At 42.5% G+C, this 24,645-nt stretch overlaps 1 protein-coding gene across 2 annotated transcripts; it reads right to left on the bottom strand.

Moving 5' to 3' along the window:
• Nucleotide 1: 1 nt before the first annotated feature.
• On the bottom strand, nt 2–24,114 carry LOC306977304 (1-phosphatidylinositol 4,5-bisphosphate phosphodiesterase gamma-1-like). Of its 2 annotated transcripts, none has more exons than XM_079575567.1 (32): nt 23,783–24,114; nt 15,724–15,873; nt 15,108–15,201; nt 13,488–13,535; nt 12,378–12,462; nt 12,199–12,279; nt 10,309–10,343; nt 10,100–10,172; nt 9,839–9,934; nt 9,641–9,759; nt 9,440–9,525; nt 9,234–9,354; nt 8,888–9,056; nt 8,596–8,715; nt 8,396–8,509; nt 8,128–8,309; nt 6,993–7,193; nt 6,065–6,184; nt 5,806–5,989; nt 5,646–5,723; nt 5,454–5,557; nt 5,254–5,374; nt 5,102–5,168; nt 4,707–4,873; nt 4,442–4,538; nt 4,144–4,368; nt 3,937–4,082; nt 3,751–3,865; nt 3,258–3,419; nt 2,601–2,689; nt 2,337–2,521; nt 2–1,975 (listed from the first exon to the last, which is right to left on the bottom strand). In XM_079575567.1, the coding sequence occupies exons 1-32, from the start codon at nt 24,048–24,050 to the stop codon at nt 1,915–1,917; spliced, it is 3,963 nt and encodes a 1,320-aa protein (XP_079431693.1). In that variant the 5' UTR covers nt 24,051–24,114; the 3' UTR covers nt 2–1,914. The 2 variants fall into 2 exon arrangements, with proteins under 2 accessions (XP_079431693.1, XP_079431694.1); XM_079575568.1 differs by having other exon boundaries at nt 8,128–8,312; nt 8,402–8,509.
• Nucleotides 24,115–24,645: the final 531 nt, after the last annotated feature.

Below are 24,645 nucleotides of genomic sequence, written 5' to 3'. Positions count from 1 at the left end.
GAGCACTTTATTAGATGAAAACTTGCAGATCTGTAATGCAGAGTAATAATACTGAACAGTTAGCATAGATACATAGAAAACACACCTTGATGTCTAAAGGCCTACTACACACGATGGCTTTAGGCCCAGAGATGAGATTTGCATAGAGATCCCTGCTCCACAGACGGCGCAGGGAAACACAGGTTTGAATCAATGGGACATTTAAAGGGAGCTCATACACAAGATTTCTACAAAGAAAAAGAAAAAAATCATTCTTTGTATGTTTTAAATGTAAGAGAATATCGGTCCGATAAATAAAACATATGTACAACTATAAATTAGACAGGTTGTGTATAGCTACAGAAGAGGGGCTTATTCCATATGAAGTCGTGCAAGGAATACATTAGGTTGCGTTCACGTGACATCATAACTTTCAAAAAAGTTCGAATAGATTATTATAGAGATCAGACAAAAAAAACTGACACGCAGGCCAATGCCTTTTTGTCACAATGCTAAGTACTGTAATAAAAGGTGGTGGCATAACTCAATCACAAAGGTGCATGTGAAGTCAGCTGAGAGAACACAAGCTTATTATGGCTAATTCATGGAACCATCAGCAACAAAAAGCTCACAATGAATCCATAGAGTCCATAGAGTTACATAAGCCCCAACTCTCCATCTGAAATGATTACACATTCAAGAATGTTGTGAACGCAACCTACTGCAGCTGCGTTTGGCTGATCCCAGACCAGTTGTTCCACACCTGTTGATTAAAGTCAGATGACGGCACTGCCTCTGGTTGGGAGAAATGTGTGAGAGAGTGCTTTGCTTGTCTTTGTTTAGCCCTTAAAGGTGGTTTTCTTTTTTGTTTATTATTTTAGCACAGCAGCGGCCCTGCACAGCTGACAGCCGCGGGGCGCTCTCCACTCCCCTCTCTGAAGGTAATAAAAGATTTAAGCCCTTAGGAGAAGTAGTGTAAGACCTTCTGGAGAAGTTTTGGCGATGGTGTGTTTGACAAAGTTCCACCAGCTTGTGCTCTCCGCGGTAAGAAGTCATATCAGTCTTTAGAGTTCACAGAAACAACACATGATCAGTCTTTGAATCCCTTTAGCCCCAAAGTAGTTCTCCCTCCATGTTTTGTATTTTTGTTTTCCTTTTTTCCCCAGTTGTTCAGAGATGATACTGGCTTCATAGTTCACCTGCTAAAGTCCCGCAGTGTCTACAGTCCCCACAGAAGGCACAAACATGAGATTTTGCTTCGCTACATGTGCACGCCGCTCCCGTCTCTCCCGCTCTAAGTTCTTATTGACCTGAGTTAGTCTTGTGTCTGACCAAGGCCTGAAACACTGCAGAGCCAAGTGGATGGTCCGAGCGGACTTCCACTGTTACATTTGACTTTCAGCTTTTTCAAGAGGTTTTCTATAAATGTGCTTGAGGCTAATTGCCCAATCACAGTCATTTTAAAGTATATCTTTATTACAAAGGTTTTAGCTCAGCCCTACTCCTTTCTAACAATTATTATTATTTTTGCCTTAATAAAAACAAATAACAAGCAACATAATGTAAGCAATTTAAATGTGGAACACAGAAAATTTACCAGCTGTAATTAAATAGTTTTCATTTAAAAAATAAAACTTCATAGGTTACTGCGGATTAAACATAAACTACAAAAGTAACTTGGGAAGAGGCCTTTCCCAACTTTGCGCTTTTGTTTCAACCCTCAGACTATGATTGTTTTCAGCTTAACATTATAAAGTCCATGAGATACTTTTGTTTTTATATTTCCCTCTATAAAAAGTTTCACATTTTAATATGAGGAGAAAATAATTATCTTCCAGTTCTGGCAAGTCTGCCGGACAATAGAGAATACACTGTGTATATGCTCTGTGTTTTGCAAAAAACTATTAAGTTAGCGCCCCTAGTGGCCAAGAAGAATTAGCTGCGCTTTGCTGCTACCTGTTGCCTCCTCTTCTCTCTCCTTTTCTTCTCAATCAGCCTGGGGGGAAAAAATTAACAAATTAGACAATATATTTATTTATTTATTTATTTTTTCATTTAAAATTTAGGAGGAGGGTAAGAGATTAAAACGTTTTTGATAGTTTTTAAACTTGTTTTACTGTATACTCTGCGGTCCATGAAAAGCATAATGCCACTTTTAAAGGACTTCTTTTTTGTTAACCCTATGATAGTAATAGATAGATTTCCTTAATGGCTGCATAAATAATAATAATATTAAAAATAATAATAATAACAATAATAATAATAACATATTTATTGTATCTTCTTACAAAACCGTATTTTAAAATGAAACTGCATTTGGTTATACATTTTATTAAACACAAGCACTACAATCTGACCTGCGGTTGCGAGCCTCCACCAGTTCGCTGAGCTGGTCCTGAGCGGCCCGCAGCTCCTCCAGGCTCTGCTGGTAGCTGAGTTCTGCTGAGCCCGAGTGCTCCAGCAGAGACACCTGAGTGGACAGTTCGCTGGTCCTGTCCCGCAATCTCTGGATGGACGTGTACAAGTTATCATCATCCTCCTCCTACAGGAAACAACAGAGAGAGGTATTTCAAATTGAACTCTGTTAATGTGAGTAATGAGTATGAATTAAAAAGAAATACCTTTGCATTGACCATTTCTATGTGGACAAGGAGAGACGCCAACTCTAGTTCTTCACTGTAGCTGTTCTTTAGGGGAACACTGCGATAGCCTAAAACACAAAATCACCACCATTATAGGATTATGGCCTCAGCTCTAAACACTACTGTTTTCCACTCCAGCATCATCTTCCATTCAACCTGGATAGACTCAAACAGACAAAAGCAGCAATTAGGAAAATGTATTGACATCGATGTATGAAAGTCAGTATGGATGAACAGCTTGTAGTTAGGGATGCCTTCCCCCGGAGCCTGGACACTGGTGGTGGTATGGAAGACCCGTGAAGCTGCAGCAGGTAGAAGCTGTGATGGAAGAGGCGGAGATGGGGCGGAGGTGGGAAGCCAACAAACCATGATTGCTGGGGCTTAAAAGCGGGACCGAGGGCGGTGATTGGCTGCTATGGAGGTGCGGCTCTTATGCTGATGGCTGAGGTGGAGGTGTGGCCCTCTCGGAAGCGATCATTGGCTGGAGGTATGTGATGCTGAAAATTGTCTCCCAGGTTGAATTGACGCCTAGGCTTCATTTGTCCAAGTCCCATTATCGTAATTTAGAACTGCCTCTTGTTTCCATTAATAAAACACCATGTCTTTTCTTGTGTTGTTAAAGTGGAGCTGATTTACCTGTTCGTAGTAGGCGGACGGGGTATGTGGCCTGAGCCAGGAAGTTGGGGTCACTGAACATGTCCTCCTCATAGACGGTGAAGCGCAGGAAGGTGAAGGCGGGGTTATGGACGTCAAACACAAACTGCTTTTGGAGCCACACAGGGTTCAGACCGTTGTCCGCTGGAGATGAGGAGACAGTCATTTATACATCGTAGTTTCTAAGAGTAGTTAAAAAAAATGTGTAAGTAGAAAGCTCAAGACTCTCATCTACTGATTACAAGAAGACAAACTGTTCCTAAGCAAGATAAAAAAACAATAAAAGCTGAAGTTGCTGAATTGGGCTTTTTGTGCATTTGCATAGAACATAAATGGAGGAAGGTATATGAGTTTAAAACATGACTGAGACAGAGGAGAATAGGCGACCGGACTTTTGCAGGAGGATTATTGAGACATAATCATACAAGTATGTTCAGAGAGTTGCCTCATATCCTCACCACAAACACAAACTCACCCACAACATCGGTCTTGCACTTGCAGCTGTCGTAGTCCGCCCCACAGATCTCCACCTCCACGAAGGGACACACAATGCTGCGGCCGTTTTTCGGCAGATGACGAGCCCCCAGCACCTGGTTCATCGGTAACCACAGGTCAGCCTGAATCATTTTTTGTTTCATTTACGTGCATAGATGTGTCCGACCTGCAGTTGGATGGTGATGGGCTCTACGTGCAGCGTGTCCTTGTCAAAAGGGTCAAAGGCGTCGTCCCTCATGATGTCAGGCTGAGGCACAAAGCCACACCCCCCGCTGAGCATGAACAAGGACTGGTTCAGCTGCATGGGTTTGTCTGCGCACAGAAGGACACATTTAGCGCAAATGTGGGCATGACGCGAGCGCAGTATTCTTACCTGGCGTTTGGAAGTTGAGGGCCACCAGCTGTGAGCCGCAGAGCCACATGGGCAGAGGGTCGTAGTTGGAGGAGTCCAGTCTCTGTCCTCGGGGATAAACTCTGGACAGTTGCCGACGGTTGTACTGCAGAAAGCGCTTCCCTCTCCCGCGAGTCGCAAACTTCTCCGCTTTGGTCTCCGGGAATGAGGACATGTCCCGGTAGCACGCTCTTTCTGTCCCAATCTCTGTCAAGTTAAGTAACGGTGAATATACAAAAGCATCAGTGGTTGCATTTGCTGTAAAGGGCAGTGAACCTACTGTCTTCGTTGAATGGAACCGGCCTGCAGTAAACCACCAGGTCGGACAACTCCACTGCAATCTTCTTTCTTCTCTCCATCTGCTTCTCCTCCTGCATCTGTCATCAAAGAGACCAATATTGTTGCATGATTGTGCCTTTGTGCACTCGCTATCATAATAAAATGCATGGTTACTGTAATCATTATGTAGAACAATAACAAGGGTCCTAAGTTTGCTGTATCCTGTCAGTGCTGGTGTCCTGGTTGTTGACTGGTAAACAACTGACCCGTGCGTCTGCGTTCTGCGCGGCCTCTCGGATGCGGCTGACCCAGCTGCTCAGGTCCTCCAGGCTGTCGGCGGCCGCGTCCAGAGTCTGCACCGGCTGAGTGGACAGGTGCTGGGAGTGGATGGTGAACACGTATGGACGCAGGTTCTTACCGTCTTTGTGCACGACTGAACACGGAAAACAAGACACAAACAGGTGTTGTTTAGTACCGAGACAATGATGGAATATAAATAACTATATAGCGCAGGGGTGCCCACGCTTTCTCCATGGAGGGCCCTAAAGGAAACATAGGACTTGGTGAAAGTACTACATGCAGAAAGATCAAACGTAGACAGATCTCTCTATGGCATTGCTGTACTAAAGTTGGGTTACACAAAGCTAAAGGGTCCGCTTACCAACATGGCAGGTGGGAACGTCAATAAAGCCTTTGAGAAATGTTCCAAGGGGACTGTTTTCTGTTGACTGGGACACAAATACACAACACAGATGCTCTATGTCAAAAATGTCACTGCATATGAAAATAGAAACTAAAATGAAAATGTCATACTGTTTTAATGGAGAGACGACCCACTGCTTCATCCAACTCCCTGGTTGGAGAACTAGGCACTTCTTCGACGTAGTTTGCAGGAAACCAAAGCTGCTTTTTCCCTCCATAGTCCCCTCTCCACCTAAGCAGCGCACGCACATGTCGTGAATAACTCTTTCTCATCTTTTAGGAGAACGCTCTTCTCGGGAGTCAGTACTCACCAACCCCCCTCCTGTTTGTCCACATTTAAGATGAGGGCCTGTTTGGGGAAGCACAGCTCATCCTCTCGCTGGGCTCTGTAGTCAAATAGTGCTTTCACTGTACACTGGGAGAGGGGGAAAGTGTCAGAAATGCAACATACATGCATGCAAATAAATCATAAAGGTTATTATTGAGCATGTCGGAAAACTTACTCTTGCTGTTGGCATTTTATTAGCTTCCACATAGAAATGAGGAGTTCGAACTTCATACAGAGCTCCATAATCAAGTTCCTGTTAATAATATTTAAACATTTGTTTATAGTTTGCTTGCGCATTTCTGAATTGCTGTTGAGAACAGGTGTGGCCGGCTTACAGCGGTGCCCATTCGATCTAGTGTATCTTCATTGATGGGGTATCTTAGCTTCATTTTCCTATAAAGAGGATGCTTCTCATAGTAGCTCACTAGATCCACCAAGCTCTCGAACTCGGCCGAGCTGCCCAGCATGAACAGGCGGCCTTCCTGTTGGATACGGCAGTGCTTGATTTTCCCCTCAGCCCTGGAGAAACAACACAAACGTTTACAGAGAACCCTCGAGTCATTTACCACATTCAAGCATGGAGTGATCTTGTACCTGAAGGAAATGGCGTAGGAACTGTGCTCACTGCGTTTCCGCACTAAGAAGGCCCCGTCTCTGGGAACGCGCATGAGCATGTGTTCAGCCTGGACGCGGGACAAGCTCGAGTGGTACCACCTTCAAAAAAACACAAAAGAGCTTTACTATTGCTACTGTGTCTGCAATAGTAGCTTACCATCGCTGAGTGTGAAGAGAGAGATAATACAAACAAATGTGAGCCATTATTATTAGTCAAAAACAGGGGCGGACTGGGACTGAAAAACAGCCCTGGACTCTGACTAGCCTGGTCCAAACTAGCGTAATTGTGCACTTCCACAAATTCATATTTTAACCTCTTACCCGCCTTAACATTAACGAGTGCATTTTCCCCAGTTCAGCTTTTTATTATTATTTTTTTGATTGGTATCATCAGCAAAAAGAACGGGAAAGGTGGTCGCAGAAACAGAATCAAAATCATTAATATAAATAATAAATAATAATGGTCCCAAAATTGAACCTTGTGGTACACCATACTCCACGGAATTCCTTTTAGATTCATGTTTTTGTATACTGGGCTTTTACCCAAATCTAAAAGCTTCTCGACTGGAGATCAACAATGTAACGCCTCATTTGAAAGCTAAGACCTACAAAAGTGATGGAAACTTTTCGTCACGTCGCCACATTTTTGTCATATTTTTGTTGTTTTTTAAATTATTTTTTCTATAATTGTTTGTTTTTTTGTATCAGTTTTTCTTTTTCCGTCCGTGTTTTCTCATGCTTTTGTTGACTTTTCATCCCCTTGTTCTCGCTATTTTGATGCTTTTCTGTTTAGCTTAGCTTTTCTGGTTAGTTTAGCTTTAGCTTCTGTTTAGTTTAATGGACATATGGCCAGTCCGCCCCTGGTCAAAAAAGGATTAGAATATGAATAGGTGGTGGATGGACTCACTCTCTGCTCTCGTGAGCGTTGGGCTGCGGTACCGGGTTCCCCAGCCTCATCTCAAACTCGTTGCAGCGCAGCGGAGTGTCCCTGTAGTGGCAGATGAGGCGGTACAGGCTGTCGAACACCAGGTTGTCTGTCAGGTAGAAGCGCGTACAGCCCGACTCCTGACGAGAGTGGATCCTGCAGTGCTGCACACGACCCAGTCTCCTACCACAGAAAAAAAAAAATACTGCTTTTATATGTTACTGACTGGGTACAGTTAGGCAAAACATTTTTTTTAGGTAATACTGGCAAAATAAAAGTCGAAAGCAGGTACTGAAATACAATTACAGTTTTTACGCTGTTGGTCCAGGGACACCATTAAAGGAAGTGACTTGATTGGTTCAGCTCAAATAAATGATTTTTCTCCCCCATTTTTTTAAATGAATGTTTTCCCTATTTTTGTTTTTTCACATTTTTCCTTATTTTTTCCCATCATTTTTGGAAATTTTGATTACTAATATTTACCCTATTATCTCTCCATTTCCCCCTAATATTTCCCCAATTTTTGCCCCATTTTCTGATTTCTTTAACACAGTTTTTCCTAATTTCTTGCCACAATGTCTCACAATTTTGTCCTATTTTTTTCCAAAATTAATCTCTATTTTTCACACATTTCTTGACATTGGAGATGTACCTGATATTGAAAATTAGTATATCTTCCAAACAGTATTGTTCTGTTTTCTGGTTCTAGATTTTGGTATATCTAGGTATCGCTCCGGTATCGGTATCATAAACAAAGTATCATCAAGGTACTGGTATCGAAAAATATTTAACGGTACCCAGCCCTACCGACAGGTGAATAGAAATTTGAGTTTTGAGTATTATTTTAGCATCAGACACAAACATTCCATGGTGCACTTTAGAGAAGAACTAAGTAACTTGTTAACCTTAATCAATCTTTTTCGTAGTCCCTCTGGGGGTAATACAGTGTTAATGGGATGATTAGGCCTGGTGTCTCTAGACAGAAAACCAGAAAAAACAGAAAACCTGCAGTGGCGCTTATGGCCTCTAGGGGCATGAGTTGCTTTAAATAACAAAATTGCAACATTTTATCTCCCAATAATGACACTAAACTGTGACATCCCTGAATGTTACTGACCAGAAGGAGAGGGTGTAGTCCCCTACGAAGGTCTCGCTCTCTCGGACCAGGAAGGTGCCGTCTTTGCCCCCTCCCTCACAGTAGTCCTGCAGCAGCTTCTCCGCCACCTGCCGCCCGTCTCTCCCCCCGCCCAGCTTCCCGTGGAACCAGCGCTCGGCACAGTGCTGCTCATTGTTGTTGCACTCCTGCCGAGTCAAAAAAGAAAGGGACACTTGAACCTGCTGATGTCCTTTGACTTCAGCGATGAGCAAAAGCACCGTTGGACAACCAATACCTCTTTCCCTTCGTCCTCCTCCTCTTCATCAGTTGTCTGGTAGTGGGATGTCTCCTCTGAATAGTAGATCTTGTGTGTGGTCAGGACAAAATAGTGCGGAGTCCATGTCTGCGAACAAACACACGCAAAAGAAGTGAATCTGACACTGCTCCAATGGAGAAATATCACTAATCGGAGTCATTTCTAAATCTTACGTGATCAACCGGGTCCTCCAGGTAAAGAATGCCGTTTTTCAGTGAGTTGCTGATGTCATTCTCAGAGTAACTGGCCGTGGACACTTCTTCATACACTGTGCCCTCCACCAGTTTCTTGTGCTGTCAAAAGAAACAAATGTCAACATTTAACAGGAAAAATGTAACCAATCACAATCATCTTTTGCGAACTATTCACATTTTTGTTTCATGTTATTATAGTTTCTTACTGTGCATATATCAAATGAAGTGGAACAGTGGTTTATATCTTGTGAATAGTATAATGAAACAATACCTTTATGAGGATCTTGCGTCGGAGCTGGTGCGGTGAGGGCAGCTCCTCTGCGTTGTTGTCCACAGGCTTAGTGAGGAGCAAATCCCCAAAGACCTTCTTAAAGTGAGTCGCCATGTTCCTCTGCTGGACAACACTGCAGTGGTCTTCTATGGACAAGATGACCGGATACCTGCGCGGGCATTTTCAGAGATCACCTCACAGACAGCACCGTACAATATGCGTGTTTGTCGGATTCTTTTACTTTCTTCAATCCCCGGCATTTCTTTCCGAAGCAGCGACTCACCCGTACACTTGTGTTGTACCTCCATTTATATAGATCATGAGTTTATATTAACGTATGTCTTACTCGGATGTGACAAAGGCGTGTTCTTTGATGGTGTGCAGCACATCCAGGAACTTGATCTTTGAGGTGAGTGTGTGTCCGTGGTAGATGATGGGCAGGTCGTCCGGTCCGTCCCAGCAGTCCACTAACATCAACACAGAAAAAACAATCATTGATCATTGAGACGACAAGCATTTATGTAAGCTCGAATATTGCTTTCTGCGACGTACGCTCGATGCAGCGGCAGCCCATCCTCAGGCAGCGCGCGTAGGCCTCCAGAGACGACTCGCTCGAAAACTGGTCACCCGTCAGGTAGCTGGAGGACGAAACAAGGCAAGGGAACTTGGCAAAACCGCAACGCAGACGTTTTGTTGACAACTACGCGCTTGCAGAAGAACTGTGGGTTATTATGAAGTGTTGCCATGACATACGTGTTGTGGGATGATGAGATCCAGTATTGGGACAGCGGCCTTTTCATGTCATCGGCGACAAGGGGAGAAAGTCGAGGGTCGCACACTGAGTTTTCTTTAGAGAACAGGTACGTCAGAAACTACCCAAAAAAAAAAGCAACAACGTGGTTATGAAAAGTCTTCACAATTCGTTTGGATCCACACTTGCGTCGGACTGACCTCATCCAGCTGTAGCAGGGGCTCAAGCGTCGGACTGCCCCTCATGTAGCCCATCAGGAACTCTCTCACGCGACCCAAGTCACACGCCCAGGACTCCTGCGTGGAATCCAATCAACAGCCTGTCAAACAATGTGACCTCTTCGATTCGCTTCCCCAACAGGCACCACTTTACTATGAATGCCGGACTGACATTTATGGTGTGCTCATCTTATTATGAATACATTATAATTTTTCCATCTCTCATTTGGTCAGTCGCTGTACCTTTTGGTCCATCTGTAGAAACTTCTGAAAGTCGTACAGCGAGATCTGGCAGAGCTCGGGTCGGTCAACATTCCTATTGACAAAGCGCGAGACGTCAGAACCTAGAGCTTTTCTCAAAACTGTGTGGCTTATCAGTGCGGTGGCTTCACGGTGAATACAGGAAGGCAAAGGACCAGACGTGAGGGAGGAGAGAGGTGCAGGGGACTCACCGGAGAGGAAAGGAGAGGTCCAGCTGCTCAATAATCTGGGAACACAGGGGGTGACGGAGGGGTGTGAGAGTGGAGGGGAGAGGGGGGGGGGGGGTGAAGCATAAAGGTTCCAGTGAGCGCAGTGAGGGGAGCAGTGTCGACATCACACATGACCCACTGAGTGCATGTTTATCTACATTTCCAACAGAAGTCAAATATAGCAGGCACGTTACCGGTTGGCTGATTTTAAGTGTGGGGCGAGGCTGGCCACAAGCATGCGCGACCGGCTATAAAGCTAAATAATGTGACTTCAGTGAGCAAAACTAGTACAGTATAAAACATGCAGTCCTATACCTTATCGTCATCATAATATGTGAACATTATTCTTTAGATAAGGGGTGCCCAACCTTTTTCGACCCAAGATCTACTTTTCATGGAGCCGACCTCGCGAGATCTACCAGTTCAGGGTCAGCATCGCAAACCCGCACACATCGTTTCCAGCCGGCAGTAACTAACCGTACAACAAGTTTTCTTATTGTCACAAAACCACTAGACGTCACATCACAAACCCTTCCTCTCTCAAAAAACAAAATTCCCCTCCGGGTCAGTGTTAATTTCGTCGACTGAAATATTTAGTCTTAATTTTAGTCAATGTGATATTTTTGACGACTAAAATTGGGCTAAAACTAAATTAAAAGTTTTTCGTGAGACTAAAACTATGACTAAAATGTCCAGATATTTTAGTCGACTAAAATAAGACTAAATAAAAATGAAAAGGAGAGACTAAAATCATCCAAACTTCTATTAACCGTCTGAAAGAGCCTAAGATCATGCAAATCCCCTGCTAAAGGAACAGCTCTGAGCTTTGTTCATGTGGAGCAGCTCCATGAAGCAGAGGACCTGGATTTAATATCAATTATAATGAATATTATAAATACCAAGTCGACTAAATTCGTCTTAAATTTAGTCGACTAAATTGACATGCAATTTTAGTCGACTAAAACTAGACTAAAATTGAAAAGATTTTTCGACTAAATCTCGACTAAAATTAAATTAAATTTTAGCCAAAAGACTAAGACTAAAACTAAATTAAAATATGTTGTCAAAATTAACACTGCTCCGGGTAGCCAGTTTGCAGAGTTTGCTGTAAAGCGCAAATTCACACACACCTATCTGCATGATGGGCAACAGCCATAACTGTCCTTAATATGAACCACACAGAAAAATAAATCAACACATTAATATTGACACTTTTCTTTTCACTTTACAGCAATAGAGGGAATATGAAAAGAACTCAAGTGGGAGTCGTTTTTAAGTAGTTGTATCATCTGTAAAATAGATCTGTGCCTTTCTTCTGTCTCCGCTCAGCTGTGAAAAGTGGGCGGAGCAAACAGGCAACTGTCGCTACAAAACTAAAAGTGGAAAAGAAAGCACCTCACAAGCACCTCATGAACGCGAGCCATGTCACAAGAGAAAAGAAGCGATTTGAATGCATATTTATTCTATGCAAAAATGGTCATATTATTTCAACTGTAACTATTTTTCTATTCTTTATCTATTTCGAATGGATGTCAAAATATATTAAGTCCTGAAGGGACAAAACTATACAGAAAGTCAGCATCATTATTTACACACATCTTCTTCTTCTGAGCTCTGTAACAAGCACTTCGCGACCACTCAAATACAAATAATTTCCAATACAAAGGTTTTATAGTCAATGTTCTGGACTAAGCAATCTAAAGCAAATGTCGTAACTCAAAGTGGACACTCATTTGGCTTCTGTTGCCGTGTTGTTGCCGTGCTGTGACACCAACAGCATGGGCTCTACATAGAAAAGCTGCTATACTGATCCAATCTGCTGCCAAAGAAATTCAAATTCAAAGCTTTTGTGAGCATATTTAGACTACTCACACTCCTCTGTGCATCAAACATCAGCGTTCGGTACAGCTGTGCAAAGTTGGAATATGACAAGTCGTTCCTGGCCTCCACCTCCTGAAAAAGAAGCAACAAATTGAGAAAACACGTATGTTAGAATTTCTTTGGAAACATGATTATTAAATATCTGGAGAAAACGTTTGCTCAAGTCTGACCTGCAGTTTGTCTTTGAGAAAGCGTGTGTTTGGGACTCTGTAGTTGATTTGAGGCAGGAGAGTCTTCACATCCTTCACTGTAATGCTGGAAAAAGAACATTTCCTGCATCACCAAAAGGGGGAGCTATAGAGGTTGAAAGAAGTGTATTTGAATGGTGCTAGTTGACAGATGTTTGTACAGATTCATTGTCTTTTTCCCTGGAGCTGTGCCTCTCTAGCGCCTGAGGTAGCACATGACAGGTGTTCAATGCGTTGGCTTTTGAGTTGACATCGGTCTCTCCTGTGGACCAACGGATCACACAGTGTCCAATCAGCTCATGGGTCTTCCTGCTTCCTCCTGACACTCTTCCACTGCCACTGTTACTATTTTCAAAGGAGACAGGAAGATACTTTGTCCGAGCTGTTTGCATCATGTCCTGTCTGTTATCAGGGGCTGTTTGTCCTTGAGTGAACGATATCCCAGAATGACCCAGTGCAGAGCGGCGTGATACAGTGAATGAATGGGATGGGAAAATCAATGGTCTAATTAATGTAATCTCATGAAATGTTCCTTTTTTTTTTACTCAATGACATAATTGGATTTATGAATGTTTTGTTTAACACCTTTTATTGTCTATTCTCTTTCACTTTTCTATATCTTGCTGCTAAACCTCAGGGAATTAATTATCTATCTATTTCATTCACTTATTTATCTTTGTACTGAAAGGCCATTTGGTAATAAAAAAAAAAAGGTGAATACTGTGCCCTTAAGTGGTGTTTACTCTCACCAGTCTGGCTGCCCCATCCCTCAGACGTCTGTGTCTCATAATAAGTGAGGTCGCCCGTCTAGTTTTTGGGCCCCAAATAGAACATGCAAATATACATTTTATGTCATGGTTAATGTTCTTATCAACCCCAACAGTGAATTTTGTTTTGGTTATGGATGCATGGACATATTTCACATGTGAAATAAGCGATGAGAATTCGGAGGGGTCAAAGGTTGTGGCACTCTTTGATCACATCTGGATCTGATTCACCCCCACCCCGCCCCCGCAGAGGCGCCCGGCCAATCAGCTGCTGCTGTGTAAGTGAGTGAGGGGCTGATGACATGTTTGTTAGCACAGCACTCACCTGCCTTCACGATTCCTGTCCATCATCTCAAACTGCTTCCTCAGCCACCTACGCACACAGGAAACGGCTCAGGTCAAAAATCTGTCATTTGATTTAAAAAGCAGCTGGTGCAGGTTAAATAATGTAATTTAGAGGGAAAATGAAATTCTTTGCTGCGTAAAGAAAAAAAAAACTGTGCTATTGGTTTATGATATCCCACTTAACATCTTTAGCTTTAGTTTCTCTGTTGTCTTTGAGCTAAATTTGCATCCGCACAGGTTTTCGTCCTCTGTCTAGAGTCTTGGAGACACATCCCCAGTCAGAGGTTTGATGAGCATTAATAACTCTCAACTTATAGCCATATGCAAAGTTTTCCCCCCAATGAATAGAATAAACTGCTTTTCATTTTGGGTGACACTGTTTTAGTCTTTCTTGTGAGCGAGTTTTTCTCTGTTTTGGAAACTTTGCTGGGAGAGGGAAATCACCAGATGTTGCTGCTTTGCTTTGACAACAGGGAGCCAAATTCAAGATTTAAATATGTTTTCTGCTCCTCTTGATAACCCTTGCAAAAACGCATTCCCCCACCTTTCAGTTTTTCAGGGTTAAGGATCCGGGAAATATTTGATCTGATATAATTGTGTTTGATAAGTGTGTTCCGGCAATTGTTTTGGCCTGTACCCCGAATGCATCACATCCAAAAGTGTCCCTGAAACTACTAATTTACAAAATAACCCTTTAATAGATTGCTCAACCGTTTGGCAGAGCAAACTTTATTGGATCTTTACTGAATCTTTCTTTATTAAATCTTTCACTTTATTGAATCATGTGCCGTTTCTAATTCTGCCTATCACTACTATTTGGTTCAAGTGTGGAATACTCAAAATATCCAGTTTGGACTAGTTTAGATCGGGGTTGTACTAGTTAGGACTGATTCATGTGGGTTTGGACGGGTTTAGATCAGGTTTGGACTGGTTTATTTGGGTTTGGACTGGTTTATTCTGGTTTTGACTGGTTTAGACCAGGTTTGGACTGGTTTATTTGGGTTTGGACTGGTTTATTTGGGTTTGGACTGGTTTAGATCAAGTTTGGACTGGTTTATTCGGGTTTGGACTGGTTTAGATCAGGTTTGGACTGGTTTATTCTGGTTTTCACTGGTTTAGACCAGGTTTGGACTGGTTTATTTGGGTTTGGACTGGTTTATTTGGGTTTGGACTGGTTTAGATCAAGTTTGGACTGGTTTATTCGGGTTTGGACTGGTTTAGATCAGGTTTGAACTGTTTTTTCGGGTTTGGACTGGTTTTGATCAGGCAACTAAGAGGTCTATTTCTGTATTTCTAAGAGGTCTGTTTGTCCCCCAAATGGTTAGAAAATACTAAAAAGGTGTGGGGGTAAAAGGGTTAAGCAATGGTTGGAATCATTGATAAAAAATAGGTTATATAAATATTTTGAGGCAACACAAATTCAATATTTGTACAATGCAAATCTAAGTGTCAAAAACTTGCCCCATATTTACTCAGATCAAGGACACATTTACTTATGTCAAGAAATTTTACTTATTTCAAGATTCCTTTTTTTGCAGTGTATAAAACAGAAGTGTGATAAGCAAGACATGTTTCCATAACAGCATGCATAAACCGGCACCTGTCTGTCTGCTGCGGGGCTGGAGCTCTCTGACTGTCAGTCATGAGCCAGTTCAAACCAGTGATCCACATGTTCACCTCCTCTTCACTAAAGGCTGCAGCAGAAACACAAAGACAAGTGTCAGGCCTTGGACTCACAACACAATATGTGCACTTAAAAGATTAGATACAAGAATCACGGTACATGGTGAGACAGTGGGTCTGGTGAAAATACACATTGTTTGAAATTGTACTGACGATGAATGGCATATGTTTGTTTGTTTATTTATTTGCAGACTTTATGAGGGACATTAATAAGGAACATTTGTCCTCTCGGTACAGGGACTGAGGTCCGGTGCGATCTGGGTCAGTAGTACCAATGGAGGATTATCCTGTCTCTCTGTGTGTTTCATTGTATTTGGCTCATGTGAATAATGAAATATAGGTTTATGGAAATTCTTTGAAAAACTTGACACTGTTAATCAATTGAAAAAACAGATTATTCCCGACATTCCCAAACTTAGCAAAGATGCAATATATTTCCAGCCGTGCAGCAGTGTAGTGAGAAGATATACGAGGATAAAAATGTGCCCATGAATTTGATCTGTTAAGGCCACATGTGCGGTGCATGCACTGACCGGCCACGCTGAGAGTGCGCAGGCGGAACTCCAGGCCGTACAGGACGATGAAGCAGTGGGCGGAGTCCATTTTACGAGCCTCCTCCGGGTAGCGCTCAAAATCCCGGGATCCCTTCCCCAACCGCAGCTCCCAGATTTCTCGAATGTCGACTGGAAGAGACACACACACACACACAAAATGGGAAGGCTCAAGTTGCGTGAAGACAAACATGCATGGACCATAAATCACAGCTTTTTCCTCTGAAACATATGCGTTCAAGAGTGTGCAGACTGAGACACCCACGTACACACACACACAAGCCTATAGGTTTGAGCAGGTCTAATACTTTCAATAGTGTGTCCCAATGCCCAGAGAAGAAATGTTTGGTTGATTTTGAATTTAGAAATAAAGGCATTTTAACCAAAACAGTGATATGTGTCCACAATGGAGAAAAAAAAACATCTGTTTGTAACTCTTATACCTCTGAAATTGACATATCTTAATTTTCTTAGAACTACTGTAGATAGCTAGATTATGATGGTATTTGACAGGGACTTAATCGTGTAGTATCGATACAACATTGAAGTCACTGCACAGCCAACTGTGGACCACACTGTGATGATGTCAACTTTGGACTCCACTTCTAACAGTTGCAGCCGAAGTCCAATCTGAGACACACCCACAAAGAAACCAGGGCTTATATTGACACAGCAGATGTCCTCAGCAAATACTGACACTGTACATGTCTGCTGTAACTGTGGGACACATAACTGCATATCCAGCCTCTACTGGCACAGGGACGGGACAGGGATCCTAAAACATGGACAAATCCATGTTAAAACATGTACAACAGGGTTCTAATTATGCCACACTTGAACCATTCGGTTCAAGTGTGGCATACTCAAAATATCCAGTTTGGACTAGTTTAGATCGGGGTTGTACTAGTTTGTACTGGTTTGACTGGTTTAGACCAGGTTTGGATTGATTCATGTGGGGTGGGACGGGTTTAGATCAGGTTTGGACTGGTTTATTTGGGTTTGTACTGGTTTATTCTGGTTTTTACTGGTTTATAGACCAGATTTGGACTGATTCATGTGGGTTTGGACGGGTTTAGACCAGGTTTGGACTGGTTTATTCGGGTTTGGACTGGTTTATTCTGGTTTTCACTGGTTTAGGCCAGGTTGGGACTTGTTTATACTGGTTTTTTGCTCATTTAGACCAGGTTTGGACTGGTTTATTTATTTAATAGGGTCCACTCTGGGGCCAGAACTCTGCTGAAAAAGAGGTTCTGGATCTCAGTGGGACTTTCCTGTTTAAGTTAATCATAGTAAAGACAGAACGAACAAACTTGTGTAAAATTGTTCCCACCTCGGCAGAAAAACAATCAGCCACCTCAGATTGCCCACCTCTGTTCCTTCACCTCTTCCTGTCTATCACTAAAACTCATCTGTCTGTGCATTGTGAGTTTGAGTCCTGGTTCCGACACAATGATGAATATCTGTACTCACTCACATAAGCACTAGTATGACAGTTGAGTATAGTCAAAAGTAGCATAAAATGGTTTAAAATGAGAAAAGTCTGGGCACAGTCTTGTACATGTGGAGCCATCCCAGAGTTTGGAACGAGATTAAAGACAGCCGTAAATCGACTTATGACAAAAGCCTAGTTCGAATGAAAATAATGTTTCATCCTTTTTGATCCATTACTCTGTGTTACAATGCGTCTTGCCAGTAACTTTTGTTATTTGATTAGCTAATTATTCACTAATGGGACGCCCGATAGCTTTTGCACTGTTCCACATTCTTCAGGGCAGGACACTCAGCCCGGCCCACCGCGGCCTTTAATCCCAGTCCAGGTTGTAAACATGGTTATGATAAAGCTCGAACAAAATGAGAACTGGAGCCACTTCACAGTCAGAAGCTGTCACCGCGGGAATAAAAAGTAAAGTATGGTACACAGATTAAACGGCATTAAGCACTATGAACAAAAATGAGTTGAAGATGCCAGGCATGAAAATCCTTTTTTTATTTTTCACATGCATCGCTGCTTGTGGAGACATCTGTGTGAGTGAAGTCACCAGCTGTATGAGGAGAATTTAGCTGGAAGTCCATGGTGATTATGGGCAGCTGCCGGTTTCAGGTCAGTAGCAAAAACGAAAAAAAGAAAGAGCGTGCCGAGGGCAGACGGAGATGGTAAACACGTTAGCTTACGCATTTCTGTATGCTGATGTGGCAGGATATAAACAACAGACTGGCGTGCTATCAAACGTTTAGTCACTTACATGTACATCTAAGGTTCATTGGGGTGTTGTCAGATGAGCCACACCATGTAGAATTTTACCCAAAAAATCAAATTGAAATATAAATATTCATCATTGAAAAATACCTCATGAATGTACAAACAAACATGAGCCTTTGATATAGATATAGATATATATAGATATATAAGAGAAAAAAGTATTTTTCTCTTACAACCGGTCTTCATAAAGTAATATGATCATGGGGATAAAGTATTGAGCATGACAAGTAATAATATAATATAATAATACAGTATAAACAGCAGGGCTGGGACAAAATATCGGATCGGATCCCAATACTTTGTGCTGCAATACCGATACTTTATCAAGTATCGCAATACTTTCAATACTTGTGTTTGGAGGCATTTTTATCCTGCACTTGTTTGTTTTCCAGTAACAGCACATTTTGTGTTAATGCACTTTTCAATCTTAAAGGGACTATGCAGAGTTTAAAAATGTTCAAATTATGTATTTCCCCCCCCCCCTACATGTCCCAGCAATGTCCTAATGTGTAGAATGAGCTCAGACCTGTTCACCGCAACTGCCTCTAAAATCCTGCACTGTCACTCAAAAGGTTTTACTGGGGTCCGAATTGCCGTCATGCACAAGCTTAATATAGAAGCTGCAGTTACACACGTGACCTGAGGTGGCAGTAGTGAGTATAAAATGGCTAACTTGCATCTAGCCCCTTTAACCCTTCAATACATGTCAAATGGCATTTGACTCTCTAGACACTGTAGACTCAGATGTTTGCTGACTGTGGAGTACGCTCTTGTCCTGATGCACTTAGTCAATGTTATTTTAAATGTATGTGCAGACTAAGCAACTCTCAGAATGCCATTATAAGATCAGCTCAATGAGATTCACGTCAAAAATGTGGAATCACTGGCGCTCATGTCTTTATGTGAGTGGCAGTTAGAGTACTGCTGGTACCTTGTTTTGTTACAGTAATTATTTGGAGTATTTTGTTTTTCTACCTTCTTTTTTTGTACATAAGTATGGATCATGTGTCCGCACTTGTGTCCTTAATAAAGATTAAATGAATGAATAACCACATTATGTATCATAATTACTTACAGTATCGCAATACGTATCGGCCCCTGAGTATCGTGATAAGTATCGGATTTTGACAAAAGTGGATCATTCCAGCCCTAATAAATAGCAATAATATCTATTTGTGGACTTTGTATCACAGATTTCTACAGTTCCTAAACCTAACAGGTTAAGTTCACGTTGTAGAATTGGATGATGTTATGATCTCTAAAGGACGGCAAATATTGATGTAACTTTATGTAAGAGGTGCAGTTTTTTAAAGAAATTTCAGAATAGAAAGTCCACAAATGCTGGGCCTGATGATTACAAACCTGCCATATTAACGGTCCAAAATCAAGCACTTTTTTTTATATTGTCACCGTTATAAGATTATTATTTGACCATGGTTATTTGACAGGGCACACAATGAGCTTTGTGTCAGTTTCTGTTTCAAGTAGATAGGATCAGAAATTACAGATATTTTAGATAAACCAAGTCAGAAAATGTACTTTACTCTACGTTACTCTTCCCTGCCCACCATCTCAGAGTTAAACAATCCTTAGAAATGTGCTCTACTAACCATCATAAAAAACATCCTATTTTTCTCAAAGTGGAGCAGCCCCAGTGCTTATTGCGCCTAATTTGCCATCCACGAGTGCGCTTCCTCATCAAGATGTTGAATGTTTTGTTTGCCTGGAGCCAGCCAGTGCTACAGACAGGAAGAGGCCCTCCCTGATAACCCCTCGCTTCCTCCGCCTCAGGATTTAATACCCCCGGTGTGTGCCAGCGCTCATCCCAAAGAACAACACTCACTTCTTTTGCCTCACAGGGAAAAAAGAAAACACCAACCCCGGTGCACAACAAAAGCTGGGATTACACTCAAAAGACAAGAATCGGACAAATAAAAGAAAAAAGGCGGTCAACTGCAGATCCGAAAAAAGAAAAGAAAAAACAAGTGAAAGGGTTTGAAACAGGAGAGGAGTGAGTGGGCTGTGAGGTGGGAGAGGAGAGCTGGAGGACAGTGGAGAGATAAAGTCAGGGGAGAAGCAGAGTTCCAGGAATGTACTGAGGGGGTGGGATGGAAGGGAGGGAGGGGGGTTATGAAAGCGCATTGGTGTTTTTTTTTATATCCAATGTCCCAGGAGACTATGATATGCTGTATAACTGACCAGAGTATTAGCCATGGCACCGTTTATGTGTTTTATGATTATGTGCTAGCATAAAAAATTAACACTAGCACATAAGGACACAGTGTGTGGTGGCCACTCTACTCTAAAGGCCCAGAGTAGAGGAGGTAGGGTGTTGTTAGGATAAATTAATGAGAGACTTCCTCATATAAAACAGACGAATTGTTCTGATAGACTTGCAATATACTCCAATAATAGCCGGCTTTGTAAAGTAATTTTAGATGTCATATAATATCAATAAACATCTGTCTTGGAGCTTGTCCTTGTTTATTCGCTAATCATTGTGGGGACACTTTATATTGCCGTCTGTTATAAGGTCATGTAAATGCATAAAGAAGTGGTGTGCCACCAAATCAGAAAATACCAAGGTCTCTGACTAAAGAATTCATTTAATAATGTGGCAACATAATAAAAACATTGAAAGGAAATGTCTGGATAAAGAGACATTTAGGTCATGTTAATCACATAGGGGCCAATATGGAACTGTCAGTAAAATGGCAGAGGGATGTTTTATTATTACATTTAGTTTTGCCCTTCAGTGTGGTGACCTTTGTGCGCTGCAACTCTATAAAGATGAACAAGCAGCTAGTTGTTGGAAAGTTGTGAAAATGTACCTATATACTCATACCTTTGAAAAATATGGATACTAGAAATGCATTAGGAAATGAATAAGTTTCAAATTTAAGAATGACTTTGGAGCTCAACAAACAATTTAAAATATACAACAAAAAGGATATTGCACTCCTTTGATTGTTCTTAACTGTCTGAACTGTCATCTGCTCTTCAGCTCAAATAAATAACTTAATGTGATGAATATCTGCCAAAACAAATCTCTACAAGTTGTGCGAAAACAACCACATCTCAGATTGTTTTGTGAACAATGCACAATAAAAACGGATTTAGTATAACACGCAGCAGACAGAAGGGAAACTCTATCGTGCCAGTTGTGAAATGTTTCTTGGTTCTAGCAGACGCTGTAACAAATCCTCCCTTAGGCCACAGAATCCAGGACACGGTTAAACAATAGGCTCCACACCCAGGACCAGACAAGCAGCGCAGTCCGGAGTATAGAAACCCAGGAGCCAAGAGCCCAAAGCCTAACGTGCTGCTTTTAAATGCACCACTGCCACTTGACTGGGCTCCAGCAGTGGCCGCAGAAGCCCACAGTGGGTTGAGTTAGTGAGGCGGCACGGCAGGAAGCTCCAAGGCTGGGGGAAAGGCTGGACGCTCCATCTAGCAGTAGTGTGTAGTCGACTGTCTGAGCTATGTGGATGGGGGTGGGTATAGTGAACTATATTCAGGGAGGAGAGGGGTCACTGGGGTAATATAAACCAGCCTGTAAAAAAATGAATGTAAACTGTAACCACAGTTCATTTCAATGTTGGGCTAAATGCTGTCATTTTTGTTCTTTGACTTGATTTTATTCTTATAAAATGAGATCCAGAGACGAGAGCAAAGTTTGTGGGTGCATTGACATACGGTTAATTCTTTGCATCACGCAGGTTTAAAGTTATGTCTTGGCCTCGATCACAACTTCGATTTGTGTTATTGTTGTCAGTTAGGGCTGGGACGATCCACTTTTTCACGATCTGATACATATCACGATACTCAGGGGGCGATCTGATAAGTATCACGATACTCAGGGGGCGATCTGATAAGTATCACGATACTCAGGGGGCGATCTGATAAGTATCACGATACTCAGGGGGCGATCTGATAAGTATCACGATACTCAGGGGGCGATCTGATAAGTATCACGATACTCAGGGCCCGATCTGATACGTGTCACGATACTCAGGGGGCGATCTGATAAGTATCACGATACTCAGGGGGCGATCTGATAAGTATCATGATACTCAGGGGGCGATCTGATAAGTATCACGATACTCAGGGGGCGATCCAATTCGTATCCCGATACTCAGGGGCTGATTACTTTAAAATGTGTAAAAACATTCATGTGTCTAAAGTTTACAAACCAAATTGCATTTGACATTTATTGAAGTGTTAAGATTAAAAAGTGCATTAACACAAAACATAACAAAGCGCTGCTACTGGTAAACAAAGGAGTGCATGATGAAAATGCCTCCAAACACAAGTATTGAAAGTGATACTTGATAAAGTATTGATTCTTGGTATTGCAGCAAAAATTATTGCGATCCAATCCAATGAGATATTTTGTCCCAGCCCTATTGTCAACATCAATGGATTGAGAGAAACAAATATTCATATTCTCTACATGTGTGTTGCGTGCTGCATAATTCACAATAAAGCTGATTGAATTGAATTATTGCCTTTTAGAAACAGCTTAATCCAACTGCTTATTCTGAAAGTTCACACATTACTGTGACTGCTTTAATCCCCTCTTGCTCACTCAGAGATTGACTAGGTTTTTGAAGGAGATCTGAAACAGATTTATGCTGTGTTTTTGTATTGACCATAGACCATTATTTAAACTACAAGCTAACTCTATAGAGTCATTTGTCAGCCACTTCTCCGAGAGCTGAGGGACGTATCATTTTCCCCCACATATGATCATCCATATCATCCAATACAATATTGCAAAACACACTCTGAGCAGGAGCATATGTGTTTGTACAGCAAAGCTTTTGTTGCGTGATGTCAGGTTACCATAGTGACTAACTCTTACAATACCACCAACAATTCACTTTTCTGTTGACCCTATCTTCTTATTGTGAAGGGGAGTGAGAAATGCATTTTAAAATTCAGGAAACCCATTCTTGCTTCACTTTCCCTGCTAAAGTCATTATTGAAAGTATTTCCTAAACAAGGAGTAATACCCAAGAGATTTCAGCACACAAATCAGATTCCCATTCAGCTCCATGTTGGCCATGGCAACCTTCAACCTTAGACAGGACTAGAACAACAGCACAATTGTTGTGAACTGGTAGAATACATAAGGGTGAGACCAACTCCTAAGTCAACACAGATAAGTAATGGAAACGACCTATTTTGAAATATTGCCTTAGAGAGGACCAAACACTGCCTCAGGGACTAAAAACTGTCCGCAGTGTTTTGGTTCTGCATAGCTCAGCAGCTCATGGATTGTTTAGCTTGTGCTGGCACTTCTGCACCTCTGGAAACAAAGTATTACCGGTCCCTTTATTTACTCTAAGTGATGAAAAAAAAAAAGTGAACGTGAACTTAAATTATAACTGTAGACAAATATCGTGAAGAGTGCTGGCTGTTCAATAATACATCTAAGTTTTTGCAACCTACATTGTCCCTGAACACCAGTATTGACACATGCTGTTAATAGTGTCTGTCTAGTCACTGGTGCTGTTTAAGGTGAAGCGTGATGTGTGGTTCTGACAGAGTAACATGTATGTTATAAGCCCTTTGCGCACACACAAACATGTGTAACAGCTTTATTGTGTGTTGGCCTTTGTGCATTGATGGAAGAGGTGAAAGTTATGTCAACTTTTGCTGCACTTTTGACCCTGTAGGCAGTGACATTGTATCTTCACAGCAGTGTTAGCATTGTTTTAATGACGTTTGCATCTGTAATAAGGCGATGTTCATGTGGTTTGAAGATAAAACACTCACTTTCTCCCTCTATTTTGTCTGGGCTCCGACTCCACACTATCTGCCGGGTGTCCTGTTTGATCTGGAACGTCCTCCTCTCTGGGCGCTGAGATTTCTTCTGGTAGAACAGGGTCATGACTGTGCCCATCTCCAGGCTGTGGAGGATGCGGGAACCAGCCTCAGCCCAGTCCAGCATCCTGGAGGCCACGAGCGGGCCAGCTGCTCCCCCAGCCGCCCCTGTGGCCCCGGCCTCTTCAGCACACCCGTTTAGGAACCTGGCCGCGCACATCCTTCACTGGCACCGCATAGCTGGCACAGGAGCTCGACAACTAATGTGGGATGCTTCCACCTAAAGCCACAGGCGCAGAGGGGGGGTGGAAATGATGCCGATCCAAAGCGGGGCTGTCAAAGCAGACTGACAATAAGGCACGCTCTAAAGGACATGACTGAGCTGAGGTCCTCTGAAGTGCGAGTTATCCTTTCCAGATGCTTCTGGCAGCGCACCAGTGAAATCCACCACTGCTCTCGGTCTCCTGCTCATCACAGCTGGACTTTCCACCCTCAGTCCACGACAGCGCGCGGCCAGCTCGGCTCCCAGTCCGTGCTGCCTCTCCTCTAGTGCCACGAAGCGAAGCCTGTATGTCAGTCAAAAGCGCTGTCAAGAAGCGACGGAGACGCCAAGTTATGTAATGACTCTCCTGACGGACGCCCGGGTGCAGCAGCGCGGAGGAGAGGCGCGCGGACGAGAGCGCCAGTGAGCCCCCATCAGCCAGACCATTTTGTCCCGCAATAGGTTCCTTAGCACATCACACCGTCTGGGCTACACACTCGTCCCGACACCAGGGAATGCCGTGCGCAGTCTCTCGTGTTCGTGGTGAAAGCCG

Source organism: Gobius niger (assembly GCF_951799975.1).
Source record: "Gobius niger genome assembly, chromosome: 17".
Taxonomy (NCBI): domain Eukaryota; kingdom Metazoa; phylum Chordata; class Actinopteri; order Gobiiformes; family Gobiidae; genus Gobius; species Gobius niger.
Note: the sequence above shows the minus strand (reverse complement) of the source record. Positions and strands in the feature narration are given on the sequence as shown.

What these genes read in the sequence shown, in the direction of transcription:
- LOC306977304 (XM_079575567.1), bottom strand. Translation starts at nt 24,050, where the DNA reads ATGTGCGCGGCCAGGTTCCTAAACGGGTGTGCTGAAGAGGCCGGGGCC. An exon ending in AACGCTCACGAGAGCAGAGA is followed by an intron (nt 6,185 to 6,992) that starts GTGAGTCCATCC and finishes GTTTTTTTGAAG; the next exon opens with GTGGTACCACTCGAGCTTGT. An exon ending in TCCTACGCCATTTCCTTCAG is followed by an intron (nt 5,990 to 6,064) that starts GTACAAGATCAC and finishes TTGTTTCTCCAG; the next exon opens with GGCTGAGGGGAAAATCAAGC.